This window comes from Vespula pensylvanica, chromosome 14, assembly GCF_014466175.1.
Source record: "Vespula pensylvanica isolate Volc-1 chromosome 14, ASM1446617v1, whole genome shotgun sequence".
Taxonomy (NCBI): Eukaryota; Metazoa; Arthropoda; class Insecta; order Hymenoptera; family Vespidae; genus Vespula; species Vespula pensylvanica.
This window is the reverse complement of record NC_057698.1, coordinates 2,537,639-2,554,732: the sequence shown is the minus strand read 5'-3', so window position 1 is coordinate 2,554,732 and position 17,094 is coordinate 2,537,639. Positions and strand designations below refer to the sequence as shown.

At 33.8% G+C, this 17,094-nt stretch overlaps 1 protein-coding gene across 3 annotated transcripts in view; it reads right to left on the bottom strand.

The window, feature by feature from the left end:
* Window positions 1–11,844: 11,844 nt before the first annotated feature.
* LOC122634383 (uncharacterized protein DDB_G0283357) overlaps window positions 11,845–17,094 on the bottom strand; it is a 141,583-nt gene continuing 136,333 nt past the window's right edge. For 2 of the 3 annotated variants that reach the window (XM_043823275.1, XM_043823274.1), the window contains exon 2: window positions 11,845–14,519. In XM_043823275.1, coding sequence (XP_043679210.1) covers window positions 12,016–14,280 — 2,265 coding nt within the window. In that variant the 5' untranslated portion in view covers window positions 14,281–14,519 and the 3' untranslated portion in view covers window positions 11,845–12,015. Of the gene's footprint in view, window positions 14,520–16,736; window positions 16,751–17,094 lie in introns of those variants that run through there. The other variant, XM_043823276.1, reaches the window with a different exon arrangement.

Here is a 17,094-nt window from a genome sequence, read left to right as displayed (position 1 = left end):
TGAAAGTATATAGTTGAAATAAATAGAAAAAAGAAAGAAAGAAAGGAAAAAAAAAAAACACCAATGTACATCCAATTATATTTCGATGAAATCATTTTTCTTTTCTTTTCTTTTTTGTTCCTTATGCACCTTAATTTGGCGACATTAAACGTTGACTATAACACACTTATAAAAAATATTATTGTTTTAGTTTATTTTACTTCTCTTTGACGAGGTCGTTCTTTTTTTCTTTTCCCTTCGTTCTTTTTTCTTTTTCCACTGTTTTATTATTATCTCTTTTTTATTTTTATTTTTTTTTGATTTTCAAACAAACGTCAGTCGTTTGAAAAACGATTATCGACGGTAATAAAACTATTTTTAACGATCGTGGACCATACCCGTCCTTCGACAATACTACTTAACTACTCACAAGTACGTGGAATGCGATCGTTCACTGCTATATACACATACATAAATACATATACATATACATATATATATATATTTTATTGCAAATTTAATTTCATCATCGATATATAGCAACAAAAGGTTTGCTTGCCAAATAAATCAATCGTTGTTCATGCTCTACAGTTTTAACTGAATAAACAAAGAAAAACGACCAAGAAGGAGCGAGAAAATAAATAAATAAATAAATTAATTAATTAATTCCAATAGTTATAAACACTGATTAACACATCGAATAAAAGCAATTTCTAATAATTAATTTTCTAAAACGGCAAAAATTGCGAGAAATATTCTTAAGAGACTGTTCATAAAACGTTAATATGAAGAAGAACAAAAAGTTATGAATTAGGAATGTTCTAATAAGAGAAAAAAAGGGGGAAAAAAAAGAAAGCAAAGAGAGATGACAATGATTCGTTGAAAACGATGTAATGATGATATACTTACACCGGGGTAAGTACTATAATAACTAAGTTACGAATTAATTAATAACAATTTCGAAAAGGAAGCGAGCTATCCTATGTGAAGCCTTACAGACGTATATAAATATATTTTCTAACAAGCTGCAAAGGATCGAGAAAGAGTTGAATAGAAAAAAAAAAAACAAAAAAAAAAGAAAATAAAAAAGAAAGTAAAAAAAGTAAATAGAAGAAGAAAAAGAAGAAAGAAGATTAAACGAAAGAAATGCACGACGAAGAGGGAAGAAAAAAGTTACGAAGGATATTTTCTAATGTAGCTTTTTAAAAACCAAAAAGAGAAAAAAAAAAACAGAGAAAAGAAAAAAGAAAAAGTTAACGAATAATCACGGTGGCTAGGAATGCGTTTGCTTACTAAATCTTTGAGCGCACACACAAACACACACATACGTACATATACACGTATACAGGTACATACATACATACATATATACATACGTACATAGGTACATACGTACATATGTACATTATTCACACAATAGCGCGAGCTTCTGGAATATTTATTTAACACAAACACAAAGACAGAAAGACGACGTACCTACCTGTTAGATACACATAAGTACAGATCACGTATTCACAGAAAATGCTGCCTCTAAGAAAGTTGCTCGTCAATGTTGTCCCATACGCGTCGATAATCATGAATTATCTATCGATATATAAGTAACATATATCTTACCGGCATTTATCGTTCGTAATTGCTGCATAATTTTCTTGTTCATATTGGTAAAAATAAATTATTTTACGAAAACAACAAAATATCAACTATGGAACATATATATACATATTATGTATATCTATATACATCATATATGTGTATGTGTGTATATATATATATATAATATATATCTCCTTTCCCACGTACCCCATATAGCATTGAAGTACTGTACTATATGGTACATGTGAAATAGTTAGTAAGAAAACTATGAGAGCGTAGTAGTCTAATACTCTCATTTAATTTTTCTAATTTTTATTTTTTTTCGGCAGTATAGATATATTTGGCAATATTTTATATATATATAATATTTATTAGATATTGAAACGTTTCATTATTCATTGGGTAATAAGCAAGAAAATGACGAATAGCGATGTAATTGATTCTATGGATTAATTCGTCAATGATCCTATTTCTTAATAAAATTAATCGATGATTCAGCATGCCTGTGAAATAATCAGTCAATGATTGAAGTATCTATATAAGTAATTCTTTTTTAAGTTTCAATGATTATTAAATTTATTGTTTCCTAGGCATATTATAAATCATTGAATTGTTTTATTCGTAGATAGATAGATCATAAATCATTGACGAATTATTCAATAGAGACGTGAAAAATCATTATATTATTTTTATTCGATTGCAAAATTATTTCTTTCGATTATGATTAATTAATTATGATAGTAAATATTAAATTAATGATCGATTCATATAAGTATGCATGTATGTGTCAATCATTAATTTAAAATTATTGCATTAATTAGCCAAAGGGATTTTTTTTTTAAAAAAAAGAATTAAACATCTACTTTATTTTCATCCTGCACGTTGGTACAAAACATTTTTCGTGCGCGTATTATCATTACGCCTAAGTATACAAAACAAACAAACAAATAAAGGAGAGAAACTAAAAATGAATATTTTTCATTCTCTCTCTCTTTCTCTCTCTCTCTCTCTCTCTCTCTCTCTCTCTCTCTCTCTATTAAATCGAGAGATATGTAAAAAAGATACATTATTTTCGATTGTCGTGGTTTGTTTCGAGTGAGAGAAAAGAAATTGAAGAAGAAAAAAGAAGAGAAAAAGAAGAAGAAGAAGAAAAAGAAGAGAGCTGCATGTTTCTAATTTACGCATATGTAACTTTTTTTTTCTATATGTTTACCATGTGTAAATACACATATATATATATATGTATATATATATATATATATCTGCTATATATAGATATCATTTTTTGTATCTCTGGGCGTTTATATAGATTTATATGTATACATATACGTATATATATATATATAAATATATATATATATATTTATGTATGTTTATATATTACATATATATATATTACGACTTCGTTAACAACATAAAATGTAATTATTCACATAACAGAGTAATCTGCGATATCTATAATATCATTATAACGATCTGGTTTTGTACTTAATAGGCCGACACTTAATCGTACTATATATTTGATCGTAGATCGTAGGTTCGAGATATTCTTTCGATTTTAACTCTCTTCAAATCACACGTACTTTTGTTCAAATTTTCACGCTTTTTCCTTCAATAATATCTATATTAATAATAATGAAGATAATAATAATAATAATAATTATCATGATAATGATGATAATATTAATAATAATAATAATAATAATAATAATAATAATAATAATAGTAATAATAATGATGATAGAAAAAAAGTAATATTATCTGTCATCTTCGGCTCCGTGTAGGCCACTTGAGTATTATAAAAAAATATCTCGTTGATAATTATTTCTTATTTTTCTTAGATATATTTCGTTACCATGGTAACCTTCGTGATTGGATTCGTCTTTTCTTAATGGGTTAATTAACAAACCATCGGTTTATCTCCATTAATATCGCTAAAACGTTTAATAATAATAATAATAATAATAATAATAATAATAATAATAATAATAAAAATAATTATTACAATACTAATAATTTTATCGGCTTACAAGAGCTAGGATCTATCGTGAGAAAAATATATAATATAATATATAATATACCTATGTGTATACATATATATATTTTTTTTTGTAATATAAAAACAAAAAGTATATAACATTAAATTATGAACGAAGAACGTATCGATTAAAAAGTGGTAGGGAGGAGAGTGGCGGGGTTTAAATATGATCGAATAATAATCCAGCTATTGAGTATTATTTAACACGGGCTAAGAAAAGGATTGTGTGTAAAAGTAAGTACATAAGTGTATAAATGTCTTTAGGATGTCAATGTCGATGCTTTGATTAGCAAATATCAATATTTTTTTATTTATTTTAATCCGTCATATTTATCAAGAAAGAAATTATCGATCGTGATAACAGATCCTTTTCTTAAAATGAATTATCATAAAAAAAAGGAACAGATAGAAAGAAAGAATAAAACAATAAGAAAAAGGAGGAGTAGAAAATTAAAAGAAAAAAAAAAAAAAAAAATAGATGAAGAAATTTTGATCGACGAGGACGGATTAGAATGAAATCATTCGAATGTCGATCCTTAAAACGTAATTTTATTTCGTTCACCGAGAGTCGAAGTTGAGTGTATGTGTATATCTCTTTTTTTTTTCTTTCTGTCTTTCTTTCTCTCTCTCTCTGTCTTTCTTTCTTCGTGCGACCTTTGCACGTGAACGTTGCACTTTTGCGCGCAATCTTCCATCTACGGAGACCATTGTTATAGCTTGGTACGTTCGTGTTTAGAAACGGGGGTGTGCCACACCTCCGTTCTACCTTCAGAAGGTTAACGGGCTATATAGAGGTCTCGTACGTGGTTGATATCGCTTATGGACGTTTGGGTCGATTAAAACCAACATAAAGGTCCATTTTCACCTTCCTCTAACTAATTCTCGTCGTTCTTTTATTATTAGTATTGGTATTTCTTTCTTTTTTTTTTTTTATTTGATATGTATAGGTAATTGACGAACAAATAATCGTAAAAGTCTCAATAGAATTTGCATTAACATATATGATCATTATAAATAATGAAATCACAGATAGAATTTATAAAATTTTCATAAACATATATGAACGTTGTAAATAATGAAATCATAGATCGAATATATTATATGAGAGTTTCTATTAAATTTGCATAAACAAATATTAATATTTTAAACAATGAAATCATAAGTCGAACATAGCTGAAAATTTTCTATGGTATTTATATCAACGTATATCAAAATTATAAATAATTGAATCTCACATTGAAGATAATTGTAAATTTCTATAGAATTTATATATATATATATATATATATATATATATATATATATATATATATATAAGAACGTGAATATGACCATTAGAAATAATTAAAAAATCATACATTGAACAATCATCCATATACATAAAAATACACATATACATATATGCAAATTTCGAGATACTTTTAATTATTACAGCTCGATAAACAGCATATATTAAAATTACTATCTAACATTTGTTTCCTTCTCAATTTTTGCGATTAGAAACTATATAAGTACGTATCGTCCGATATAAAAAAACATATATAAAACATACATAAATCATATATAAAAGAAGAATAAAAAAAAAAAAAAAAGAAAGAAAAAGAAAATTAAAAAAAAAAAAAAAAAGATTCATTGTAACCGTTTAGCCGCATAAGTATAATGAGCTATGCGCGAAACTCGTTGAATCGATTACGATCCCGATTCCTCGCGTTCCTTCCTATATAAACCGTGCCGCGTTTCTCGGTGATTAGACGCCGGGCGTATCGCAATCTGATTTTAAATTGGTGAAAGCCATAGAGCGGTGACTTTAAACACTAGTTTGTATCCCTTATAAGGTCGCTCTCATCATATCTCTTACTCGCTTACTCAGAAGTGTATCGCACACGCTCTTTCCTATCTTTATAGACATATAGCAACATCATCATCATTATCATCATCATCATCATCATCATCATCATCATCATCATCATTATGATCATCATCGTCATCATCGTTGTCATTGCCATCATCGAGCTTTTCTCTCTCTTTTTCATTTCTTTTCATTTTTGTTTTCTTCTTTCTTTTTCTTTTCATTTTATATTTTTATTTTATTTTTTTTTTTTATTTATCTTCACCTTCTTCGATGTAAAGAGTCGATCACGAACATCATCTTATCATCATCACCATACGAGCACGCTAATTCATTCCGACGAATTTCAAGCAACGCGCTATTTAGAAGAAAGACTCGTTTTAAGACTCGTTTGAGTCGTCGACTCGACTCGATTCGACTTTAACTCGACTTTATACACAAGATCTTTCGTCTTTCGTAATAACGACTTCGTTTCCTAGTAGCATCGTTTCGTTGCGATGCTCCCAGAAATCGAAATCCTCGTGGGGTTTTATAAAACGTTTTAATTCGTCTAACTGCAGTTGCTGTGTAAGTTTCTTTTCTTTTCTTTTTTTTTTCTTCCTTTTTTTCTTGCGAAAAACGTTTATTAGATCGATCGTAAGATACTGAAACGTCGAGTTTTCTTCTCTGAAATAATTGCATTCTTCATTAGGATTTTTATTGAATGAAAGAATGATTTTATTTTTGTTTTCTTTTGATTTTCTTTTCTCTTTTTACAGAATCGAACTGCATCGACATCGTTCTTGTCCTTCGTTTATGTCTATATGTGTGTATGAATGTATGTGTGTGTGTGTTTGTATATATATATATAGTGAAATAATTGTACCATATATATTATTATTTGTGTTTTGTTCATGTTGGATAAATAATTAAGTAAATATGTATATACGTATATTCGAAGGACCGGAATACAAATGGCATGCTGGCTGGATCGACACACTTTAATTGAAGAAAATAAGATAGAAAGTATCGTTTTATTTCATTTGTAAAAAATAGAATAGTGTTGGGCAATATTTAAGTTAATTAATGATTATACTATTACTTCGTACAATGTTAATCATTAGTTGGATCAATATGATTTATAATTGAACTTTATCCTCGTAAATTGATAAGAATAAATAAATAGATTTTATCAATGATTTACGTTTATAATATGATCGTGTAATTCGTCAATGTTATAATTTTCGATCACTGACGTATCATTTTCGAATGTACATAAATCATTGTGACAAAACTATATTTTTTAAGGCTCACGTATAAATTGTTGTATAAGTAAATATCATTAATAAATCTTTAATCGAATTAAGTATTGTCCAACGTTATTCTACGAACGGTATTCTAGTAGATGATTATTTTTCTTTTTCGTTGTTTTTTTTCCTTCTATTTTCTCTTTAAGGAAATCACCATACTATTTCAGTCACTTTGGAATGCTTTTGAGAATATTCGACGACGTTCGTTCAACGTAATCTCATGACATATCGCACGACTGCAACAATAGGAGTTCGCATAGTGCAAAATGGCAAAGGTTGTTTCGCCTAACGTTCCGTACAACGATGATCAATTTTCTTCGATCGTACTTTGAACACGCGAGTCTTGTTATTATAATCTTTTTAGTAAGTCTCTAATCTTAGAAAAGTCTCTCATTGATTCGTAACACTTTGCCAACCGGTTAAAATTAAGATGACTGATTTTATCAAACCATATAAATTTATCATATACGCGAACATATATATATATATATATATATATTTACATATAACATAATATATATGATAATTAATAAGAAATATGAAGTGAACGGATGAAATAAAGCTGTAACACTCGAGAAAGTTTAAAGTAAAAAAAAATAAAAAGAAATAAAGAAAAAAGAGAAGAAGAAGAAGAAGAAGAAGAAAAAGAGAAAAGAAAAAGAATTTTTCGAATGATCAAGTATACTGTCATCGGGGCCTGCAAAGGAATGGAAATAAGCCAATGAGAAAAACCTTTCTCGAGCGAAACGAGAGATCGATATCGTCGTCTCTTTAGCATTCTCGTAGCTTGGCGCGAAATCTGTTATACGTATACGTACTATCTCGTCGACCGTTCGTTCTCGCGATCGCTATCGGATGTATACTGTATATATATATATATACATACATACATATATATATATATATATATACATACACACATATATGTCCACATACATATATGTATAGAATCGGTGATCGTCGCTGTTAGAACACGAAGTAACACACAGACCGGCATCGATATTACCACGGTAATAATTATTCCCGAAGCGAAGGGGTAGGATATATATCGTGTGATTTATCGATAACGCATAGGTAACGATTATCAACAAGGTTATCGCTAGGAACAACGTTAAACGTCGAACGCAACTCGTCCGTACGATCGTTTAGCAACACCGTTTCCCTTTTGCTCGTATTCGTAGCACAAGCTACGAATTGAATTTATCGTTTCTCCTTCTTACCAAGTACGAGAAAATGAAGAAGAAGTGTAGAAGTAGATATAGAAGTAGAAGAGCAGAGAAAGAGATGGAGAAAGAGAAGAAGGAGGAGTAGCAACAGAAGAGGAGGATCGAGCATAGACGAACAGTATGTGTGTATACATACATGTATTTATATGTATATGTATGAATATGTGTGTGTGGGTGTGTGTATGCGTAATGCATGCACGTAACGCAATATCAGAGAGATGCAACGTGTAATTACGAAGCAGGCTTGACCGGGCTTGAAAAGTCTTTTGAAAAGTCTGACCTTTCTGATACCAGGACACGTGCATCCTTCGTCGTTCATTCTCTTTTTGTCTTGAAATAGAAAAAGAAAAGAGAAAGAAGAAAGAGAAGAAAGTTAAAAAAAAGAAAGAGAGAGAGAGAGAGAGAGAGAGAGAGAGAGAGAGAGAGAGAAAAGGAACTGACAAAAAGTTCGACGAAACTTCACTTCCCCTCTTAGTTGAAAATTTTTTTCCTGTTTAGCCTTTCTGCTTTTTTTTTTTCTTTCTTTTTCTTCATCCTTTTTCTTTCTTTTTCTTCGACAGAACTCGTTAGACGGACGAAGAAAACAAATTCAAGTCTTCTTATGTTCCTTTTCGAAATATGATTTTTTTTTGTGTTCGCAGCGTCATTCTTTTACTTCGTCAAATTCGTGAAATAATTTTGATATAGTATCGTTGTTCCTTAGTGAAACGTTACCGATGGAAAATTCAATGATATTTCGTCAGTGATTCGAAAGGAACGACTTTCGTGTTTTCACAATTATTTGTCGCTTGCTAACACGAGGTTATTTACATAATGCTAACCCTCGAAACTCGTGCGAGAAGTTTTTCCGAAATTACTGGTTTCTCGATGTTGTATTTTTAAGAGAAACGTTTAAACTCTCGATCGTTAAGGATTTCTCGTGGGTTCCATTAAACCATTCTCGATATACCTTTTCCTCCGTGATATCAATTGGTTCTCGAAAACGTGTCGACTAAATTCCAAGGCCGAGATGAAAAAGTCTATGCTTTCATAATCACAGGCGAATGGTCTGTAACGAATCGTGTCTCCATTTATTTTGCAAGTGACCACCGGGATTGGTCTTTTGTTCGTTAGAAATCTTCGGGTTTACTGTCTATAAGATACTATACATATATTTCACTGTTTCGAGATTAGAATTCTTAAAATGCGTCGATCGATCAGCGCCACATTCTCTCATTGTTCCTATTGGGAGTTGTAAAACGATAGTTTTAAAAGTTAGATCAATCAACTGAATCTTTTTTACGTTGGAAGAAAAAAAAAAAGAAAAGAATAAACAAAAAAAAAAAAGAAAAGAAGGAAGAAAAAAAAATGGAGAGAAGAAAAAATCTCGGAACAAATAAAATCGAAAATATTTTAGTACCATTATTTCATGCGGATTGAAATAGTTGTAATAATGAACGCAAGGGCCGAGCCACGATTGGTCGCTGATTGAAGTGAGAAGAAGAAAAAAAGAAGAAAGAGAAAAAGAAGAAGAAGAAGAAGAAGAAGAAAGATCGCACAACCATTGGCCAAAAGAAAAATAGAATAAAAAAACCAAAAGAAAAAAAAAAGAAAAAAAATATATTATAAATTATAAAAAAAGACTGACACAACGACAACACCTCGAGGCTGCACCTGATATTTTTTCTGCATCGTTTCTTAGGCGCGTGTAAATGTTACAATAATGATAGTAATAATGACATGATAGTACTAACATTATAATAATTAATAATAATTAATAATAATAATGATAATAATATTTAATAATTAATAATAATAATAATAATAATAATAATAATAATAATAATAATAATAATAGTAATAGTAATAATAATAATAAATGGGCGTAATATCGATGTAAGGTTCATAGGTCAGTTTCATAAGCAAATGTTAGCAAGGAGGCAGTGAATGTCATGGAGTAAAACCGACGAGTGTGACGATCCATGGAAATTAAGGGCAGTTTCCTTCTGTCTATTTATCTATCTATCTATCTATCTCTCTCTCTCTTTCTCTCTCTCTCTTTCTTTCTTTCTTTTACATTTACTCTCACTTTCTCTCTCTCTCTCTCTCTCTCTCTCTCTCTCTCTCTCTCTCTCTCTTTCTCTCTGTCTCTCTCTCGCACGCGATAATAAAATGGTTATTGCGTTTCGCGCATTCGTTGCGCTTTTCTACGGTGTACCGGTAACGAAAGACACGCGATAAAATTAATAATAGCAATAACAATAATAGCGTAATAAAGAGAGAGAGAGAGAGAGAGAGAGAGAGAGAGAGAGAGAGAGAAAGAGAGAAAGAGAGAAAGAGAAAGAGAAGGAAAAAGAAAGAGAGAAAGAGATAGAAAGAAATAAAGATAGAGAAGTCTCTCCAACGATTCTTAAAATCACGTCTCATTTCTTCTTCACACGTTTATGCCTATCTAACTATTTAGCAATGGTTGCCACTTCGTTTTCACAGATATTTGTAAAAAATATATATATATATATTTTGTATGTATGCGGCATGTATGTTTATGTATAATATATATATATATATATTCTTTTTCGTTAGTAAAGATAAAACTATGAAAGTACCAAAGAGCCGGTTAGTATTCCGGCAACATTCGTGACATTCATTAATTCATTCATTCGTTCGCTTAGACCCACACGCGCACACTCTCTCTCTTTCTCTTTCTCTTTCTCTTTCTCTTTCTTTCTATTAATCATCGATCGATCATTGAGTATGTATCTAAATCACAGCTCATGCTACTAATTATTTAAAACGTATAACTCTCACGATATAACTTGTTATATCTATTAAAATTTCGTGCGTATCTACGCATACATATACATATATATATATATATATATATATATATATATATATATATACATACATATATATATATATTTATATGCATATATAATATATTCATATATAATATATTTATATAATAAAAAAAAAAGAAAACATTCGTTATATAAAATATTTTTCTATAAAACGACAATATCTCTCGGTAATGGTATTAAATATTACTATTATAGATCATCGTATGATCCGTATACCTATACACATTGTCTCATCTCATCATCGTATTATAATATTAAAATCATCGTTTGACGCATCCTAGCCAATCGTGGAATCATCGAATAGTAGTAATTCGATCGGAACACGTCAATAATAATTCGCGTCTTAGGAACAAGAATTTGTCGCGTAGTCGCGCGAACTCGATTGAAAATTTGCGCCGACCATTTTTTTTTTCTTCTTATTGTCCCGACGCCAATGGAACCCAAGCGTCGGCGAAATATAAATATAGAAGAGAGAGAGGGGGGAAATAAAAATATATAATAGAGTAATAGAGTAATAGAATAGAATAGAATAGAATAGAATAGAATAGAATAGAATAGAATGGAATAAAATATTAATAATAATAATAATATTAATGATAATAATAATAATAATAATAATAATAAAAAAGAATGAATAAAGAAGACGTAACAAGAGGGATTTAACGAGCATTCGGTGATACTCGAGACGATCTTTTCGTTTGTTTCTTTTTTTTTTTGAATTTCATTGAGACTCGAAAATACGAATAGTCATGGATCTGCTCTTTGCAATGTAATAGCGCTTGTCTCGATCATTTTTTTTCCTTATGTTTTTTTGTTTCTAGTCATCTCGCTAATTATTTTTTATTACAAGGTCCATTCACATATTAATAGCCAACATCGATAATGATATTAATAATATTAATAATAATGATAATAGTAATAATAATAATAATAATAGTAATAATATTAATATTAATAGTAATAATAAAAATCATAATAATATTAATGATAATGATAATAATAATAATAATAATAATAATAATAATAATAATAATAATAAAATTATTCAAACGAAATCGTCAGCTAAAGAATGTAAATGGACCCATTTGCAATGATATTCGATTCTCGACGAAGTCATCGAAGCGAGTGTAAGATCGAACGACGATACGTCAAGCAAGCATCTCGAAGTCTCTTCAAAGTCGATTAGATGAATCAATTCGAACTAACTCGGCGGATTGCATGCATTTCCGTTTGGATCGAGTTGAACCGGATGTTGTTGACTCCTACTGGTAATAGGTGTCGTCGGTGTAGCATTGGTACTCGTAGTTTCCGCCGATGGACTTGGATTATTACTTCCACTGTTGTTACCACCGTTGTTAGGTGGTTGTTGGGCTTGAACACTTGGTTTCTGGGTTACGTGGGTTTGATAATGTTTAGCTAGGTGCGCCTTTTGCCTGAAGCTCTTGCCGCAAAGCGAACAGGCAAATGGTTTCTCTCCGGTATGTGTCCTGATGTGAACGTTCACGCTGTATTTGTCCTTGAAGCCTTTACTACAGATACTACAGTAATGTAAGGAACGTTCTTTTCGTTGAACGCTACCTGGCGAGCCACTGGAGGCACCTTGTTGTTGTCCAGTAGAATTACCAGTGCCATCAGCGGCATTACCGTTGCTCGAGCTATTTGCATTGTTGTTATTTCTGTTTGCTCGCCTGCAGTACTTCTTCGGTGGTTTATTAGTGACACCGACGCGAGAGGAAGTCATTTGAAGTTGATTCGTTGGCGGCTGCTGTTGTTGCTGCTGTTGCTGTTGAGGCTGCTGTTGCTGCTGTTGTTGTTGTTCGACATCCGTACGAGGATTCGTTTGTTGAAGCACGTCCTGTTGCGCAGCCGTGACCACCGTGACGGTGCTGACTTGACCAAGATCGGCTGGTAACGTGATAGTACCTAGACTACCACTGGTAGGATCCAACGTATACATCACGGTCGTCGTAGCGGAGACGTTGCAGACTGGCTCGAGGCTGCAATAAGACTCGACTACCTCATTCGCTATACTCTTAAGTTTCTCGTAATCGCCAGGTCGATAGGTCGTTTGATCTAACTGAGAAAGTAGTAAATCTTCGTCGGTACAGGCGTGCATCGATTCGTCTTGTTGTTGTTGTTGTTGCTGCTGTTGTTGCTGTTGTTGCTGTTGCTGTTGTTGTTGTTGTTGTTGTTGTTGTTGCTGCTGCTGTTGATCGGTTACCATTTGCATAGCCGCGTTATTGCTAACCGGTATGGACATGGCCGATCCTTGAGACGTCGGCGACGAGGAGGAAACCACTTGTGTCGGTCCTGTGTAAAGTTTACCTTGGAGAGCGCTTCTGAGAAGACTCTCGGCCGAATCACCGGCACCAACCGCCACAGCGGCAGCTGCTACCGCCGCAGCCTCCTGAAGATTCTGGTCGGACAACTTCCAATCGTTGTTATTGTCGCCGCCGCCGGTGCCGCCACCGCCACCGCCACCGCCACCGCCACCGCCACCACCGCCGCCACCGCCGCCGCCGCCGCCGGTGCAATTCGCGTTGGCGGACGGCGCTCTGGCACAGAGTTCCTTGCTCTCGACGAAACCACTGTCGTCCGTGGTATATTGAGAGCTCGGTACGGTGAAACGATCGGTATGAAACCTATCGTTGACGGTCCTCGATACTTCCGCCATGTTCGTCGTTTGATCGTGTTCCTGATCGGCCGAGGATGGCTCAAGGCTGAGTATAGCGTCGAGATCTAGATTAGGCCGCAACGACCATGAGTCACCCGAGGTTGGCGGTGGACTCTTGCAACAATCCAATGCGTCCATCGAGTTAGCCTCGTTGTTCAATACCGTCAAAGTATAAATCGCACCGTCTGTATTTTGTCGATCGTTCGCGTTACATCCTCGACCGACCGTCTGATGATGATCGTTCGGTCCACCCGGATGAACGCTAACAGAATCGTTGCCATGCGTCTGTGCATTTGCATGGGCCGACCAACAATACTTGTTGAGATCCTCCAATAATATATTGCACGTTTGCTCTTTACTCTCATCCGTGGCCCAATAATCGCAATCGGACTGATCCATTGCCACCTGTTCGCCACTTTGCTGTACGTTACAGGTGTTACCGTGATGAGCCCGCACGTGATGCTGATGATGATGATGATGATGATGATGGTGATGATGACTGAGTGAACCGGTTATCGTCGAAACCGGCGGCAGTGCCGTCAACGTGTTGTTATTGGTCTCTTTTATGAACGGGGACCCGTGAATATCTCGGCTCGACTCGTGCTCCTCGTGACTCTGTTGAAGATAACCGATACTCCGACAGGTGGTACGATGGAGAAAGCTTTCCTCGTCCGATACAACACCGTCCGTAGATGTACAATGAGGAGGCGGCGAGACTACGAAATCAAAAAAATCCGTTTTTGGTAAATCCTCACCGCCCCCGCCCGGGGCAAATGCCTCCGTTAGGTCCATTAAATCGTTTCTTCTTAATATCGTCTTCGTGGTGCTAAACCGTTTGCCCCTTAACTCGAAGATATCGAAGATCCTGCTTCGATCCTTTACGATACTTCTCTTGTCTCTTTCTTCTTCTTTTCTTCTTTTTTCTTTTCTTTCCTGTTCTTTCTCTTCGTCCTTGCCGTTCTTCAACAACTATGAATCTCCGCGTTTCTTCGTTCTATCAGGCCACCGCATTCTTCGAATCGATCAGGAATCTGAAATGAGACGATCGAAATTATTAGAATGTTTCTCTTCTGATGGCAATGCTCTTTGATTATATTTTCCTTATTATTATTATGATTATCATTATTATCATTATTATTATTATTATTATTGTTGTTGTTGTTGTTGCTATTATTATTACTATTATTATTATTATTATTATTATTATTATTATTATTATTAGAGAATTCGTCAGAATTATCATATTCAAGAGTATTTCGAAATTATGTGATGACATAGTAGAAAATCATGTCGAGTTTTCTCGTATGAAATTCACGAAAGTGCCTAATCATCGACGATAGCTGTTCGAAAACACGTCGGCGAAATGCTATTGAACGTCAGCTTAATACGAATTTAATAATTCGCTTATTAGAAATTAATAACAATCCGGATGGCGCTTTCGGCCATCGTGGCGAATTCGAAACGCTGGTAGATAGGTAAGTTAAGCGGATTTTCACCGCGTATGCATGCGTTTGTTATTGCTATTGTGCGAGCTCGAGATCGCGACAAAATCTCTAATCCAACACGCCTAATGCTAATATCCGAATGGAAATGGGACAATCAGTGATATTCGCTTGGATTGCGAAATAAAAAGCAATAATCGTATCTTCTCACTGTGAGAGATCCAATAGACGTTTCTCTGTATATATTATATTCTACATACATACATTGTATATCTGTGTATAACGCACACGTAACGTGTGCCTAAGTGCGGATGTTAAATTCATAGGTTTATAGTAGCAAGCTATTACGGAAGATAGGCTCTATGCTTTTAGCACCATCCATACAATATGCGTATTACGGTACGTTCTAACACAAAGTATCTTGAAATAAGATCGAATTTATTTATTCCTCCCCATGTTGAATATTCTTTCTTCAGGTTATCATTTTATTTCAAGTAGCATTGGCATTATAGAGCTAACCGGATATACCTGCTCGAATGAGATCGTAAATTTTCTAAAGAGTAACTGTCATTCTCTTCTGAAGCTTAGGATCGATGAATCATGATTTAGACATATATTGGTCTTATCAAGAAGAATTCCTCTTCTTCTTCTTCTTATTATTATTATTATCGAGTCATCGTAAGATTCACGAAGTCGTGCGAAAGAATCATAGTAACTTATTGTTCTTATCCATCGATCGATGACGTTGACGTTGATCAACCAATCGAAAATCTTTTGTCGATTATCTTTGTCCGACATTTTTCTCACATTAAATAACGGATCTTTCTAAACCAACGAATTTCCATACCTCAAGACATTTAAAGTAAAGTGTTAACACTTCGTGACAGCTTTTCTTGCATACTAAGCAATTCCTAGTCTTAGGACAATGACGCACACCACTTTGGTATGTTCCAGATTTTCCGTAATCTGTTTTGGATTTTATAGGATCGATGAATCATAATTTAGATATATTACTATCCTATCAAAAATTTGTCTTCTTCTTTTTCTTCTTATTATTATTATCGAGTCATCGTAAGATTCACGAAGTCGTGCGAAAGAATCATAGTAACTTATTGTTCTTATCCATCGATCGATGACGTTCGCCGTTGATCGATCAATCGAAAATCTTTTATCGATCATCTACATCCGACATTTTTCTCACATTAAATAACGGATCCTTTTAAACCAACGAATTTCCATACCTCAAGACATTTAGTAAAGTGTTAACACTTCGTGACCGCTTTCCTTGCATTCTAAGCAACTCCCAGTCTTAGGACAATGGCGCATACCACTTTGGTATGCTCCAGATTTTCCGCGATTTTCTTTGGTCGTGGATTGGCGGAGCAGTCGTAGAAAGAGAAAGAGTGAGAGGGAGAGGGAGAAAGAGAGAAAGAGAGAGAGAGAGAGAGAGAGAGAGAGAGAGAGAGTGTGTGTGTGTGAGAGAGAGAAGGAAGGAAAGAAAGAAAGAAAGACAAGGCAGAGAGTGTCGGGCATTAGGCCGAAGAGAGACCAAGTGCTCTCTCGCATGTTCTAGGCGTGGGAACGCACCGTGGCCGTGTATAAATTCACTATAGTTGCTCCGGTACGTAGAAACGCTATATAGACGGCCTTCTCTCTTCTTACTAGAGTGTTCTATCTACTAGTTGAAAAGAGAGACTCTTAGATATATACGTAAGTACTTACATACATACATACATAGGTACGTTGGTAGGTACGTATGTACGTACTTACGTAGAGCGAGTTAGGCGTTCGCCTTTAGATTCTTACATCTCTCTCTCTCTCTCTCTCTCTCTCTCTCTCTCTCTCTCTATCTCTATCTATTTCTATCTATCTCTTACTCTTTCATTCTCATTCGCTTTGCAGTAGATAGATAGCAACGTGGCCGCATACAGAGACGCGTGGCCGCAATCGCGGGAGACGTACAGCTCGCTTGGTATGAGGTATAAGTAACGCTTGCGCAACTTCTTTTCCGCGAGCTATCTTGCGCTGGAGTCACCAACACGATCAACATAAGTGTGTATATTACCAGCACCACCAACAACACTACCACTATTATCAACATTACCACCACCTATTACTATTACTACTACTACTACTACTACTACTACTACTACTACTACTACTA